General features: G+C 41.3%; 1 protein-coding gene across 2 annotated transcripts in view; it reads right to left on the reverse strand.

Annotated features, from left to right (window-relative positions):
- Window positions 1-12,694: 12,694 nt before the first annotated feature.
- The window catches only part of RNGTT (RNA guanylyltransferase and 5'-phosphatase), a 354,408-nt gene continuing 349,964 nt past the window's right edge, over window positions 12,695-17,138 (reverse strand). For both annotated transcript variants that reach the window (XM_003822864.5, XM_003822865.5), the window contains 2 exons: window positions 16,694-16,817; window positions 12,695-15,304 (listed from right to left, as the gene is read on the reverse strand). In XM_003822864.5, coding sequence (XP_003822912.1) covers window positions 15,141-15,304; window positions 16,694-16,817 — 288 coding nt within the window. In that variant the 3' untranslated portion in view covers window positions 12,695-15,140. The remainder of the gene's footprint in view (window positions 15,305-16,693; window positions 16,818-17,138) is intronic.

The following is a 17,138-nucleotide window of genomic DNA, read 5'->3' on the forward strand; positions in this document are numbered from 1 at the left end:
GGAGCAAGGTGGTCTCTGAGGCAGAAGGCTGGAAGGAACTGGTTTTCTCCAGAATGTGTGTCAACTGCAATCCCAACTGCTTCAAGAGATTGTCTGAGTTGGAGTGTGTCACTGATATTTTCTTGAGTGTCTTGTCTGCTTCTGATAATTTATCTGAGCAGCGTTTGTCCAAGGTGTGTTTAGTGACAATGTTAGTAATGAGTTTTTTGCGAAAGTTCTCTCACCCTGGTGTGATTCATTACCGACTAGCTGGGCTATAATTTTGTGCTGCTGAAGCATATGTTACCTTGCAGCTGAAATAAGACTCCAGGAGTCAGGCTCATTTTCCATGTGTGTGGTTACCACCTTTTCCTCCCCAGTACCCCAAATGCACTGTCAGGAGTGGTCACTAGACCTAGGTGTTTTAGCAATCACTATCCAATCCAAATTTTTCGCTGGAATCATGTAAGTGCTGAGTTTTGGGGGAACATTTCTCTAGGGACAGAGTAAGCTGCTTGGCAGGGTATGGCTTCTCTCCAGGAAGAGCTGAAAGGGATGACCAGGTACACCCCCAATGATGTGCAGTTTGTGCTCTGCTGAGGATGGAGGAAGGAGTGAGAGCCAGTTCACTCTTGGCTTAGCAAGCTCTGCAATCTTGGTGTTGCATCTGCCCAGAGAAGGCGGTTTTTACTAATGCTCACAAAGGCACTATGTGGGTTAGGAAGGGCCTAGGAACACCCTTTATCCATAGGTGTGATGATAGGTGGGTCAGGGGTGGAAGAGAAGGGTCCCAGGAATGAGTCCCTGTCTGACAGCTGTCCAGGCCTGAGGTTTTATGGTAAGAACAGACAGGACGGGGCCCACGCATCTGTTTAGCATTGGTATTTGGGATAAGGCATTGGATTAGCCTGAAAAGTGCTCAGGCCTCTCAGAGGACAGAACACTAGAGTTGGTGGTAGATGAGAATCAACTTTTTTTCTGCTTACAAGTTGCGGCAAATCATTCATCAGGGTTTTCATACAGGGCATCTCATCTTCTCAACCTTGGGGTAAGTTCTAGAAGAACTAGGTCTTCTATTTGTTTAAGGTCTGCCAAGTGCCACGCCTGGCCCTGAACTTGTAGCATTCAGCGTCTCTGGGCCCATGCCTTTTCTCATGCAGTCGTGAGTTCCCCTGAGGTCCGTCTCTGTTCACTAGCAAAATCTGAAGTGATTAGAATTCTCCCCGCCCTGACACCTACATCAAATGCCACCACAGGACCACGTGGAGAAAGAAACAAGGATCAAGCGCCCCCTTTCCTGGTCATGTGACCTTGGGCCAATCACTTACACTCTCTGCACTCCAGACTACTCCCTTGAGCAATAGGAATAGTGATGCCTACTGTCCAGAGGGGCTGTGAGGGCTTGGATGTGGTTTGTTTACTATAAACCTCCCAGGAATACTTGCCCATGATGATGGCCCTTCTTCCAAGGAGTGGTTTCCTAAAGTCAACCGGAGACCATCTCAGCTTCTTTTGAAACTCCATAGCAATTTGTAGCCTTCACATCCCACTACTTTTCTGCCTTGTATCAGTTATTACTCATCTGTGCAATATATTTTGCTGTCCGTCCCCACTGCCCACCCTTGGCTCCGATACACATTCACATTTATAAGCTTCTGAGGGCCCCGTTGATAGGGAATTCAGCTTACACCCATCACAATCCCCAGCACCTATTGGGATCAAATGAACACTGCCGGGATTAACCCATTTAGTGCTATGGGATAACTATTCAAGTTCTATGAAGAAAAGCTACACAGATACACCAGTGGTGATGTTTCAAACTTGAAGATTTCCTCTGCAACAAAATTGTCTTTTTCTATCAGCATTAGACTTAGCTGGCCATGTGAATAATTCTAAATAGCCTGAAAAATTACCATTGATTTTCTGCACCACAGTAACACATTCTTTTTTTTCTGAAAAAGACAAAGAGAATTCAAAGAATCAACCTTCACTCCAGAGAGTAGTGGTGGTGGTTGTGGTGGGAAGGGGGGGCACCAGAGGGGTACTTACACAACAAAATAAATTTAATAAGTTGCCCATTTTATACTGGGTGACTTGTGAACGACATTTTGCTTCTATCCAGAAAACTCTGTTATATAATAAACGCAAGCTCAGACGTGCCTCAAAGAAGAAGTGAGCCGATGCCATTTCCAGCCAGCAGAGTGCATGACTGTGTGGGGTGGACCACAGGGACGCCTCCTCCACCAGAGGCACTGGGAGGTGGGAGGCAGGCTGGGGAGGAGCTTGAGAACACCTGGGGCCAAGCCAACCAGTTTGCGTCCGAATACTGTTCCTCACGAAGGCAGATGCTAGGCCTCCAGATCTGAGTCCTGTGGGTTGGGTCACCTGTGAGTTTGACTTATTTTGTTATGGAAAATGCAAGTATAAAGGAGTGTTGAGCCTTTCACCGTGGTTTCCAACTCTGAGGAAGAAATCTCCTCAGCCATATGTGTGATGATTTAAATTTATAACCACCATTCATAAGTTTTTTCCAAGCCAACCTTGTTTCTGTGACCTTTAGTCATCTTGTTATTCCCAAGCAGAAATGTTCATAGCTAAAGCTGTAGCACTGTTATAACTTGGTTTCTACACTGAAAAAACAACTTTTCCCCACCATCCTTTACCTCACTATCCCTCCACCACTCCTCCCCACACCCCTCCTCTCAAAACCCAGAAACTTCTATACTTGGTTTTGAGCTCAAAGCAGATTTTATTTATTTATTTATTTTTAGAACACATCAGTTAAATCTGTTCGTCTTTTTTGGGTTGAGGGACTGGAAGAAATCACACATCGTTTCTGATGTGATATACTCATGGGCGGATTTGCATCCTACCCAAAGATAGCTCAACTTCTTTTTAAGATGTTTTGCCTTCTTTGGCAATCAAAATCAAACTTTTCTAAGTAGATGTGCACTTTTGGGTTACACAACTCTGAGCACATATCAGAGCTTCCTGGGGTCTTTGCTTCACCTGGGATCAACTTCTAAGCCCTGGAGGTGTGACTGTGTGCCAGTGTTCCCTCGGGGATCTGAGTGTCCCTGGTGGCCCAAGCCCCAGGATGAGAAAAGGGTAAAGAGCCATCATTTCTGGACTACACATGGGCTTTCTCAAAGGGCGGACCGACCGCCTAATTGAAGACATTTGTTTTCATCCTCACCTTTATTTCCAAAGAGAGTAATGCCAAGTGAGCTGGAAATCAGAAAGTTAGAAGACCAGCTGTGTGACCTTGGTACAGTTTCCTGTCATTTCCAGGTCTCACTCTGCTCACCTGTAAAAGGGGATCAGATGCTCTTGAAGGCTATTTCCAGCTCAAAACCAATCTCATGCTTTTCTTCACTCTGGGAAGATCCCAGGGGGTGATCAAAGAAGTAGCTCCCTCCTCCCCATACTTCCTCCATCCATCCAGCCAGCCTTCTGCTTGTTGTTACTTTTCTCCTGTCTCATGAATAGCCTATAAAGCCCAAGAAGAAAGTCAATAACATTAGGAGTTAAGAGATGGAGAGCTCCTGAATCAAGCCATTCCTGAAGCCATGCCTGCCTTCTGGACTATTCAGTTACCTAGAGTAGGTGAGTTTGTTTTTCTGACGTTTGTAACAAAAAAAATCCTGATATCTAGGGTAAGGCAGCAAAGGAAAGTCAAACTTAAGAGGGATGGAAAATGGGGCTGCTATGGTTTGGTTGTTCATCCTCTCCAAAACTCATGTTGAAACTTAATCCCCAAAGTGGCAGTATTGAGAGGTGGGGCCTTTAAGAGGCAACTGAATCATAAGTGCTCTGCCTTTATGAATGGATTAATTCATCCATGGATTAATGTGTTAATGGATTAATGGGTTCTCATAAGAAGGAGACTGGTGGCTTTATAAGAAAAGGAAGAGAGACCTGAGCCAGCACATTGGCACACTCAGCCCCCTCAGCACGTGACAGTCTTCACCGCCTTGGGACTCTTCAAAGAGTCCTACAGGCAAGAAGGCACTCATTCGATGCTGCCCCCTGACCTTGGATTTCTCAGCCTCTAGAACTGTGAGAAACAAATTCCTTTTCCTTATAAATTACCCTGTTTCAGGTGTTCTGTTATAAGCAACAGAAAATGGACTAAGACAGGTGCCTTGCCAATCTCAGTCCCCACTCTCCCTCACCTTTTTGGAGCCAGCTCTACTTTCTGATCTCGGGATCAGATCCCATGCACCCCGCTATCATCCCTTTCTGACTCGACTTGATTTCTTACCCAGTCTGGGTTGTAAAGTTCCTCACCTTCTCAACTTTCTTCTGTTCTCACCTTGCCATTCTTCAATCCTGAGCCATCAGAACAATGCCTCTTAGTCCTTTTCATAATATGGCAAACATAGAAAATGATAATATGTGAATGGCACCCTGGGGTAAACTAAAGAATTAGGGTGTCTAAGTGAGTGTTGAGGGGAAAAGGTTCATTACATTTTCTTTACATAATTGTGATAAGACAAAGTAAAATACAAAGTCCCAGAGAAGATATGGCTTTGTAGGAAACTCTGAAATAAAACCTTTTTAAAATGTTAAGTCTGAAACCTGAACTTGTGTCCATGAACATGCCTTTTTAAACATCAGGCTTAATGCTTCAAATGGCTGTCCTCAAATCCTAATCAAAACTTCTGAATCATAGTATCTTCAAATGCTTTGTAGTTACTATCAATGAGAAACCTTGCACATGTGGGTGATGAAAAAATTAAACTATTTTTTGCAACCTTTCAAAAATATCAATGGTTGAAATTATATTTAAAGAATCAACTTTTTCTTTTTCTCATTTCTACAAATTTCTTGTGATTTCTCACTGACATTTCTTGTGATAACACAAATGGATTTCCAGTCCAACGATATTATTTACATCAATTATTTCCAAATAATGATGAGGCCCGGATGTGCAGCATGTGCATGCATTGTTCAGTCAGTCTCCCAGTACCCCAAATGAATGACACCAAAATGGTCTGTCACAGGTGAAGGCAGAGACTTGGTGCCACCCTCTAGGGCCCTTACCAGACTCCCAGGCACCCTTTTCTGGTCAGCCACACCCTGGGTCGTGTGCCCAGTAGCTCTATGAGCCCCTTGTCCAGAATGGGCAGTGTCACGCCTTGCAGCTGGCCTCGTCCAGTCTCCATGGTGGAGAACAAATGTAGACTTTGTGTATCTGATGTTGGTCATTGTGCTTTTGCCTCCAGGGGCCCCGGGGTGCTCCCCGTCGGGAGCCCAGAGGCATCCCTTGGCTGTAGGTAGAGATCCTGGCCACCCCTGTGGGCTGAGAAAATCGACATCTACAACTCCCTGGCGACATGGCAGGGTGTCTCGAGACAGTGGTTGGAAAGCTCTGGCAATACTCCCACTACCCTTGGGAGTATTAATTCATCTGTTGACATAGATTTAACTCCAAACCCCATCACCTCCATTTCCTCCTATTTTCTCATTTTTCTTGTGAGGACTAAGCTCTGACTTTTTTATCTCGCCCAAATTCCTATCTAAGGGATCTAGGGAGTCATGCCCTACAAACCACAAATTCTCATCAGATGGGTTTTATCTGACTCTATATATCGTGACTTATCAGTCTGACTCTGGCATAACATTATGAGACAGGGAAAAAAAATCAAAATATTCAACCCCAAAATATGTTTCCTTGCCATACCTTGAAACAGCACTGCAAAGTCTCTTGTGGGAAAAATCCACATTCTATGGAGAATCACTTTTCCCCTTTGTTTTCCTCCCTTCCCTTCCAGATCCAGGAGATAACTAAGAGCCAGGCACCGTTTTAGGCCTGATAAGAAAGATTTTACAACCTGCTCTTTCTCTGAAGTCTGCTAAGAGCTTCCTCTGCACAATAAAACTTGGTCTCCACAATCCTTTATCTTAACCTGAACATTTCCTTTCTATTGATCCCAGGTCTTCAGATAAACTCAATCAATCGTCAACCAGAAAATGTTTAAATTTACCTATAGCCTGGATGCCCCTCCCCACTTTGAGTTGTCCCGCCTTTCTGAACCAAACCAATGTATTTCTTAAATGTATTTGATCGACATCTCATGCCTCCCTAAAATATATAAAACCATGCTGTTCCCCAACCACCTTGGGCACATGTTCTCAGGACCTCCTAGGGCTATGTCACGGGCCATGGTCACTCATATTTGGCTCCGAATAGATCTTTAAAAATATTTTACAGAGTCTGACTCTTTTCATCAACACTCGACTTCAGCCATCCCTATCATGCTTCTGCAGGTCACCTAGAAACCAAATTCGAGGTCCTTTTCTCAGTCCTTGGTTCTCCAGGACTTCCCTGGAGCAGTCAGAACTATTTTCTGCCTCCACTATCAAAAAACTTTTGTCTTGTAGCTCTGGGGGCCGGCACCTTCTTGAGTGTCATTTTACTTCTTGACTTTAATTTCTTTTCCTTACTTCTGGATGCCTTTTCTTTGCTGGTTATATTTTTTTCTTATACCCACAGATGTGGGGGTCCCTAGTCCTCTTTTTACTTCATACCTCCTACTGACTGCTTTTACCATTGTTGTTGTGTGGACAGACTTGAAATCTTGCCAGCAGTCTGACTGCCTAAGCTCCAGTTCTAAATTCTCCCCTCGACAGTTCCATCTGATGCTCCTGAAGGCATCTCCAGTTCATCACGCTCTGAAGCCCTTAATTCCTCCCAGCCCCACATCAGCTCTTCCTTCTCACTCCCCTGTTTAAGAGCACTACCAGTTCCCTCCCTGGGCTCAAACTCTGGAAGGCAGCTTTGGCTTTTCAATTGATTGTTGAATCTTGATAAGCCTCCCTACTGAATGCCTGTCACACCCATCTCTTCCATTTCTGTAGATGCCACCCTATTCTAGGTTTTCTACCTTTCATCTGATGACAATAGCCTCCTAGGTGTCTTATCACCTATGTTTTCCTTCCTTCTCCCACCTCAGACAGATCATTACTAGATTACTCTCACAAAGAAAACTCCTTTGTTTAAAAGCTTTCAATAGCTCCTTATTATTGATAATGTTTAGCCCAACTTCTTTGCCAGACATCAAAGGCCTTCATAATCTGTCCCCAGCCTGTCCATGTAGGTCTACTTCAAAGACTGTAGAAATATTTATTGAATCCCTATGCTTTATGCCAGACTGGCCTAGGTGCTGGAAATACAGCAATGAGTGAAATCAAATTCTCAGTTCATATGAAACTTACATTCTAGAGAGTAAAGTCAGACAATAGGCAAACAAGTCAACATATATGTCAGATCATAAATGCTTGTAGAAAAATAAAGCAGGATAAGAGGGTAGATGGTAATGGGAGTGGTAATTTTATATAGGCATTTGTGGGATTTGTCCAGAGTCTTAAATGAAGTAGGAGAATGAGCTTTACAGATACCTGAGGGAAAAGCATTCTAGGTAGAGGAAAAGAAAATTCAATGGGAACTAGCTTGGCAAGCTGGAGAAGCAGAAAAAGAGCCAATGTGGACGAGCAGAGTGAATGAGGAGAAGGATAAGATGATGAGATCAAAGCAGCAGCAGCGGGGTCAGGTTATGGAGGACCTGTGGACTGTGGTATGCATTTAGGATTTTATTGTGAATGATGTGGAAGGGACTGAAAGGTTCTGCATAGCAGGGTGAGAAGTTCTAAAACATATCACACTGATGGCTGTGTGAATAGATGGGATGGAGAGACAAGAGTGGAAACTGGGAGGCTACTGCAACAGTCTAGGCAAAGGATGAGACGAGAAGTGCTGGAGAGATGGAGGAGCTGTCAAATTCTGGTTATATTTTGAAGGTAGTGCTGACAACACTTGCTGATGGACTGGACGTCAAGAAAAGAGTCAAGGATGATTCAGAAGCAACTGGAAAAATACAATTGCCATTAACTAAGCTTTATAAGGAGACTGTGGGAAGAGAAGGAAGTCTGTTGGAGGAGGGAAGTTCCGTTTTTGGTGTGTTAAGATGACTATCAGACATGCAAGTGAAGATGTCAAGTTGTCAGTTGGAATTTGAGTCTAGCATTGAAGAGAGAAATCCAGGCTAGAAATACATTTGGAAGTTGTTTGTGTCTGGAGGGTATTTGTGTTCAGAGATTAGCAGAGTTCACTTAGAGAGAGGTCAGCGGATGGAGCCTGGGTCACTGCTCGTAGAGATGGGTAGGGTGACAAGGGTTCAGCAAGGGAGACTGAAACGGAGTGGCCTGTAGGTTGGATGAAAGAAAACCAAGAGACTACAGTGGCCTGGAAGCCAACTGCAAAAGGGGTTCACCAAAGAGGGAGTAGTTTATGACTTATTTTAAAACAATCGTGTGTATATGTGCATAGACTGATCAGTATATAGAGAAAGAACTGTCATAGGTTGAACATTGCTGAGTCTGTAAATGGGAGTTTATTTTACTGTTTACTTTTGTATATGTTTGAAATTTCCCATTATAAACAGCAAAAAAAAAAGAGGGAGTGACAAATTGTGTTAAATATTGCTGAGAGTTGATTAGGAGAGTTAGGAGAGTGGATTTGACCTTGTAGAGAGCACTGGTGGTAGGGACAAGATGAGTTTCCATGGAGTTGAATGCCTGTGGGCAGTGGGCTCAAGAGAGCCTAGGAGGGAAGGATGGGGAGTGACCAAGTGCAATCAACTCCTTCAGAGAATGTTGTAGGAAACAGGAAGAGAGAAATGGGTCAGCAGCTAGAGGGATATCAAGGGGCCAAGGGCAGTTGGTTGGTTGGTTTGGTAGTTTTAAGACGGAGTGATTACAGCTCTGCTTCCCACTACTCTCCTTCACACAGCTCTGGACAAACCCCTCCATCAAACTCTGCCCCACAGTCACTGTCCACACCTCCCCTGCCCCAGTCACCCCATCCATCGATGCCTAAATCTCCTCCCACCTTCTGCATCATCCCTATTGTATGTGATATCTCCTGGTGTACAGTTTTTATCCACATGTCACATTTTCAGGAATCTTTTTTATAGAAGAGCTTTGGTTGTGGTGGTGTTCAATCAGTCTCTGTAGGTGTTATCTTTAATATATATCAGAGCACACTGTTTATACTCCAGGTCAAAACTACGCAGTGTTCCCCTGATGGCTTTCAGAAGGAAAGCAGAACTACAGAAACTATAAAGTTTCTTATTCCTTTAGATCCTGGAAAATAGCATTCAGTAGTAGCAACAAGAATATCTTTCACTTGCCTTTCCCACTTCAAAGGCAAGGCTAGAAGCACAAATTCATACTAAGGGATCATGGACTGAAATTTGTTTTTAAAACTAACTGAAAAGTCTCAGCAGTTACCAAAATATTTCTCTTCTCTTTGGATACCTCAGAAATTAGGTGAGAATGAGTAGGTAGGGAGACGGAGCCTTCTAGTTTAAGATACTGGCAAGTTCAGTGAAACCACTAGAAAAATAAGACATGATTAAAAACACTCTTCCCCTCACACCTCCCTCAGAGGGTATCACAGCAAGGAGACCAGGGCACTTTTTGAAAGATCTTTCCTGCTGAGAAGGTTCTGTCAGAAGCACTCATTGTCAGTGCAAAGGGCAAGAACAGAAAAGATACTTTTAATCAGGATGAAATACAAGGTACGTCAGAGATGGACTCTGGGAGAAATTCTTAAGAAACAAAAAATGTTATCAGTCCTTCTATTACGGTGAGAAGGCTGGAGTGACAGGAAATTATGTTCATACATGGCTAAACTGAGGAGGACAATTGCGCAAAAGAGCATTAGCACCTCCTGCCCTAATTACTACCAAGTGCCCACTACTGCCAAGCTCTGTGCTATGGGTCCGAGGTGACACGGTCCCCGTGCTATGTCTACAGCTCCTTGTCTTGAGAGGACACCAAGGGAGGCTACCATAATAGTGTGAGATTTAGGAGGCTGTCTATGAGAAAAAGTTTCCTTGATCCTGAGATGAGGGGAGGCCGGGGTTTCGAGCAGCAGCAGCAGCAGCCTGTGCAAAGATTCCTGGGCTTAGGGGGCATGGAGTTCTGAGAAAAACAAGGAGTCACACCTCTGTCCCATAAGGCAGAATGACCCTGGACAGACAGGCTGAGGCCAGGTCACAAAGGGCCTTTTCTGTCATGTGCCAGGGAACTCTTCATGGGGGATGACAGGAGCAGGTTTGAGTTTTGAAAGATCACTCTGGTGGCAGCGAACTAAAGGAAAAATAGACTGTGCAGCAAGCTCGAAGTTTTGGAAACCGGTGACTTTGTTGGTCTGATTTGTTGTCAAAGCCAAATGCTGATTTTCAGTGTTGTATTTTGCTTTGCTTATTTCTGCACCTCAAGCAAGTGAAGGTTTCATTCTATTTGGGTATGTATAAGCATTCGGATAACTGCACTTTTCATCTGTACACCTTATATCACAAGGACAGAATGTAATCAACCCCTAGAATCAACCACCATGAAATAACTTACTACGGACAGCTCTGGTTATGCAAATGATCTTTAGTTTTTTTTTTTAATTAATTAATTATTTATTTATTATTATACTTTTAAGTTTTAGGGTACATGTGCACATTGTGCAGGTTAGTTACATATGTATACATGTGCCATGCTGGTGCGCTGCACCCACTAACTCGTCATCTAGCATTAGGTATATCTCCCAATGCTATCCCTCCCCCCTCCCCCCACCCCACCACAGTCCCCAGAGTGTGATATTCCCCTTCCTGTATCCATGTGATCTCATTGTTCAATTCCCACCTATGAGTGAGAATATGCGGTGTTTGGTTTTTTGTTCTTGCGATAGTTTACTGAGAATGATTTCCAATTTCATCCATGTCCCTACAAAGGACATGAACTCATCATTTTTTATGGCTGCATAGTATTCCATGGTGTATATGTGCCACATTTTCTTAATCTAGTCTATCATTGTTGGACATTTGGGTTGGTTCCAAGTCTTTGCTATTGTGAATAGATCTTTAGTTTTGAAACCAAGTGCTGCTGCTACTTTCCACATCCCCTTCCCACTTAAAGCCCCAACTGAATTCCACCTCTGCAGTGATTCCCAACACCAGTTCATGAAAAAGTTTTCATCAGCTTGGGAGGAAATATACAAGCAAAGGACAATGGAGTGAATCTTTCATAAAACAAAATTTCTTCTATATAAAGGCCTGTCTTCTAAAATATGTCCTACTTCCTTTTTGTGTGCTGAGTTCCTTAGTTTTACTAAATAATGGCAAGATAATTTGTTTTTTTAATGCCCTGACATGGCAAAATATTTGGCAACCCCGGATCCATGCCCTGATTTTGGGAAATGTGAAATCTGGAGACCAGGTGGCCCCTGCTCAGAGTCTGCTCCACTACCACCTTCCTGATACTGCAGAGTGGTCACCTGACATCAGTCAGGTGAGGGAAGGGGCCCATCTGCATTAACCAAGGCTGACAATGACCTGCCAAAGCAGCAGAGTTGACAGCTAACTATGAGACAATCAGGAAAATGTTAGCCCAGTGTGTAATTTAATCACTTATTTCTTCCTAATTACCTCTTTAGAATTTAGCATCTTAATGAGAACATTAAACTTCCCCTTCATGGCTGCTTAGTCACTCACATTTAAGTATTGTTAAATAAATAGTTAAATAAGGCCCTAAAGTGTATTTACTTCTGTGCTCCCAACTTCACCTTCATTAGAGAGAAGTGCTTAAAGCCTATTACCCCGTTAGCACCAAAAAATGTCTTAGTTTGGGACCCCCTGGCATGAAATCAGTCTTCCACAAAGGGACTGTATGTAACTAAGCCTTTGGGAGAGGACTGTGCAAAAATGTAGGTGCTGGAGTAAAAAGACCTATGTCTGGATCTCAGCTCACAACTTAGTCTCAGTTTCCTCATCTAAAAGTGGGGTTGGTAACAGTACCTGCCTGCATAGACTGGTTATGTTTAGGACAGTCTTGGTAGTTGGTGAATAATCAATAATGGTTATACTGCTATTGTGGTGAATATGGGAGATTTTCAAAGTACTGTCTTTAACACAGGAATCATGGTTAGACCTGGAAAGGCTTTTAAATAATCTAGCCCAGTGTGACAGATGGGATTTGCCACTTTATAGATGGAACAAAATGGCAGGGGTGGATGGGGGTGTGTGTGTGGGAGGATCTAGACAGAACAGAGCCAACAGGAGGCAGAGCCTGGACTTGGCGTGAGTCTAGTCCAGAGTTTTCTCCACCACATGTGTCCTCCCACTTGGGAGTATTTGCTTCTTAGCTTCCAAGGTTTGTTTTTTTGGCCAGGAAAAACTATATGCAGAGGTCAAAATGGTGGTCTTATTTAAACATTTAAAGATGGCAAATTCCATACTATAAAAATGCAATGCAAAAAAAAATTTGGTAGTTCATGACTTCATCATTTCAGAATATTTATTGCTACTGCTGAGTATTCTAAAAAATTTTAATGCATTAAAAATAATGTAACAGAATATCTACTCATACAGTAGACTGCTAAGATTAGATGAAGAGAAATAATATAAACATCATATAAAGATGTGCTTTCTCCCATTCCTCTCCACTTCAAAAATAAAAGGTTCAAACTACACCCCCCTGTGTCAATCAAATTTCTCAGTTTCTCAGAAAGAAAAATAGAGGCTTTCCAAGTCTTTATGCTAATCTCTACAAAGCCAGATGGATTACACTGGGTGTGGCTGACAGCAGTAGGATGTGATGCCAGCAATAGAAGGGACACAAGAGTATCACCAGTAAAACAAAGTAGATACACTTATGCTAATTTAAATCAGTAGTTTTATTACAATACGCACTGACACACAATTGGAAAAGGAATGTCCTGACATTTTCTGAGCATTTCACGGAAAGCAAATGTAACCATCCACGCAGTAGAGTCATCCACACCTTTTCCTAACAAAAAGCAAAAGCTTTCACATGTGATAACTGAAGAAAGCAAAGTTTTCTTATTCTTGTCTAAAAAACTTCAGTCTCAGAAAATAGTTATTGAAGTGAGCTGAGAAGGAGCACATTTCCTTCACAATGTCCAAAATCCTGCCTCTAGATTATCCCCCTGACCTTCTAAATGACTTTTATAATACTGCAGATGGTATTATGTTCAGGGGCTAAATGGGATCTAGTTATAAGGCCAACTACTCTATGTCACTATAATTGAAAGGAAAGAATAAATTAAGAAAATTAAGTCCTGCTAAAATGCACAAAGACTTGAAGAAAATATCTGGGGGTATTAAAAGTGAGATGCTCTTTTCACGTAACTCATTTGAAAGGTTACAATTACCATAAACATTTTAACTCCATTAAAGATCATTGGCAAAAGCTTGCTTTTGTATCTGCAAAAGGGCTCTGCCTTTCCACAGGCTCGGAGGAAAGCAGCACACCGTGGAAGAGTCACTCGTCCTGGGGAAGCAGGCATCAGACTATTTGGAGTTGCATAGGCATTTTTTTTAAATCCATTTTGTAAAAGATACTATGGAACCTTGAGAATTTTCCCTCCTTCAATAGTCATTGTGGCATCAGTTGTTTTAATCCCTTTAGCGCCCAAATGTGCAAAAGCACTCTAGTAAAAAACGTTACAATGGCGTTTTGGATAAATTCACTATACATTACATGACTTGGGAACAACGAAGAAAAAAGCCCAAGCTTGACTCAACTATTTCATATAGAAAAGCACTGCAGGAGAAAACTTTGTTTAAAAACATTAAAACTCAGGTGAATATAAATACATTTTTGGTTCATCTGTGCTATGTCCATATAGAAATCCTGTCAGATATTCAGTCTACCAGGTAATTCAGTTGGATTTCGTGTCTGACTGAATCAGTAGAAGAATATACACTTGCATATACTTACACAGATATGCATTTACATATACAATTCAGACCATGAAAATTTGTTTTAAATACATTTACTTAAAACATGTACCTCTAAAAATAAATACACTAGCCTCCATTTAGCTAATTCTCAGAGTTCTTTCACAAACCAATTAGAACAGTTTATCAACAATGGCAGACAATCAATTAGCCGCCCTTTAAATCCATTATCTATCAGTAAATATTTTAAAATTCAGATGTATAACAGAAATAACATCCGCAGAATACAATGTAGATAGAATTCTCGCTTTGAAAATAAATGTCTTGATTTCCTTGATATTTAGTTCCTACAGATGTCTACACTTTGCCTCTGCATTTATCTAGCAGTGGGAGAGCATTTTCTAGTGACAGCATTCTATTCCATGACATTACCTTCTAATCAAAGAAGTTAGCTGGCATTCCCTTTGCTGTTTTGTTCGAGAGAAGTAACACAACATTGTTTGTATTTGATATCACTCCCATAGATCACAGTGAGTTGTGTGTTTTAACGTAATTTACAATGTGCTGATACCACTGAGGTAAAGCAGAAGTAGCCCTGGCATTTAAAAAAAAAAAGTCTCCCAGGAGAACAACACATAAAGGACCTGGTGGTGTATGTCCAAGTTCCATGAAGTAACTCAAAACCACTGCCAGAATGGACACACTGGATATCTGATATCATAGTCGAAACAATACAAACAGATGAAAATACTCAAAATACTTCCTTTAGAAACAATGCAATTCACAAAAATGGAGCTTTACTTTTTTCTTTTACATTTCCAAAAAACTTGTTAAAATGATATAAACCAGACCAAGTTGTTTAATATAGTACAACTTAACAACCCTGTCATTTGTTTTTGAATACAGGGATCTCAGAAATGTAGGAAATCCATGGTAAATGATAGCAAGAATGTTTAATGCCATTGCCTGGATTTTTTAAAAGGAAAATTTGCTACAGTTGTAACACAACTTCTAAAAAATACTGTTTTATGGGCTCACAGTTTTCAGATTGTTAACTTTATAAATTAAATGTGAAGTTACCCATATATAAACAAGGCCTCTTTTTCATTGATTTCCATCTTGTTTAAACCTTTGGATATTTCAATCTTCAGATTCCACAAGGTAAGGCTGAGTTTATCAGATAAATAAAATGTTTAAGTCCATGATGTATTGCAGCACTGAGGAAACGAATGCATCAAGTATTTACAGGCTGGCTACGATACCTTTCTTTTTTTAAAAAAAATTCAAATGTGTATCAACATCAAGCCACAGTCATTTTTCAATTTCTCTGGCTACAAAAATGGGCAACAGCGTTTTTCCCTCATTCCTCTTTCTTCTTAACCCTGAAGTCACAGGCAGGTCTTAGGTTAAAGGGCGTGGTCTTTTGGGAGGTGGTGGTGGCATGAGCTCCGTGTCAGGGTCCAGATGATGTTTTCGCTTCTGTCCTTGAGAAGCTGCAGTACATCTGTCGATGAACTCAAACAGCATCTCCTTGGTGACAGGGTTTGAGATGCTGTTACACACAGCTGTGGACAAAGGGAGACACAGGTCTCATGTGAGGGTTAATTAAGGCAGCTGACTCACCACAGGCTTATGAGAAAGGTTTTCATCCCAATATACTAAATACTTCCATTTTACCCATTTGAGTGACGTGCTTCACATTGAACTATCTCCTCCCTACCCTACACCCAAAATATGTGCTTGTCTAATGGCTACTCTTTACTGCAGTATTAATTTTAAACCAAAACTTTAAATACTTGGGCTATAAGCATGTCTTCCCACGGTTTTCTATCCCTCCCAAACCAGTTTTTATGGGATTTTAATCTAACACAACACATTGCACCATAGTCTGTATTCAACTAAAACTTCTACAGAAAACGTGCACTATAGTCCTTCAATCTTTCTCTCAGAAAGAAGTCTACTCTATGAAACATAAAACATGGCACCAGCCACCATTCCTATTGAATAGGTGGTTTCATTGTAGCTAGCAGACCATATTATCTTCTCTTATCAAAATTTAGTGCCAGTCCTTTTCATTTTATTTACCTATTTGGTCTTGGAAGAAAAGACATTGGCTTAATCATCCCGACTTTTGAAATTAACTCATCTTGTCTGAACATGGATGCTAGTTCCAATGAGAACTCCTAAATGTACAACAGTAACTTTTAAACTGCAAAGCTGAAACTGGCAATTTCAATATTTTCTCATTAGCTTATCATATCATCATCATCCTCCTCCTCATCAACTGCACATTCTAAAAGTAAAGTTTGATTAACCTGTTATCTTGGTTTTTACCTTTTTTCAACTCCACTAAAAATGCAATCCAGAACAACAACTGCTATTGGTAGTGGTATACCTTATAAACTTCAATTAATTCGTGTTGTTCCCCATGAAAGAAACTTACTATTCTGAATTCCCAAAGCATTCATATTGTACCCAAAGAACACTCTGAAGAACAGCATAGCAGATTTTGTCTTTTTAAATGGTTTTCGTTTACTTTGTTCTCCATTGTTTATAAAGCTATTTTAAGAGCTGGAAATTACATTTTCCCCTGCTAATTTTGTCTTTTACCATCTGGCAAACAATGGTTTTTATAGTTTTGAATAGATCTGAAATTATCATGGTTTCTGTTGTCGTTGTTGTTCAATAAATTCAACTTGTATACAGCCCAGTATCCTGCCCTTTAAACTTCTCTTTTGGGTGCATGGGCACAAGACCACCAGTTTAGAGAGGAGAACCTACAAGCCAACTGGAGCCAAACAGAATACAGACTTGACGTATCTTTCCCATCAAACAAGGATGAAGTCCAAATGACTATGCCCCATTAAGCAAAACAACAAAGGCAGCACACTTTGGGTCTAACACCTTAATTTTTGTTTTAAATATAATAAGCACTGGTAACTTGTCATACTCACCCATGGCAGTGTTGTAGGCATTAGGAAAACTTTTGTCTGTTCTCTGTCTCATGAAGACCCAGCTGTTGTTCTCAAATTTGCATTCTATAATTTTGTTGTCATACTGTTTCAGCTCTTTTGTCACCTGTTTTGAAAGAGAATTGAGGAAAATATTTAAATAACTTGAAAGGCTTTTTGCTTCTACTATGTGACAGGCACATTAGGAAATGATAAAAATACCTCAGTAACTCTTCATGCAGAGAGCTCTTTGTCATCTGAAGTATCTAATCAAGCTTAAGGTATGGTGTGCACTCCCTTGTACACATGCTCACTTATCCGACATTTTACAAATAATTGTGAAAATGGCTGTCAATATATAGCAATTAAAAGAAGCTAGGCAGAAACCAGCCATGCTGGGCCAAATGCAAATATGTTACCATGGGGACCAATACCTTCAATATTGTCT

This window comes from Pan paniscus, chromosome 5, assembly GCF_029289425.2.
Source record: "Pan paniscus chromosome 5, NHGRI_mPanPan1-v2.0_pri, whole genome shotgun sequence".
Taxonomy (NCBI): Eukaryota; Metazoa; Chordata; class Mammalia; order Primates; family Hominidae; genus Pan; species Pan paniscus.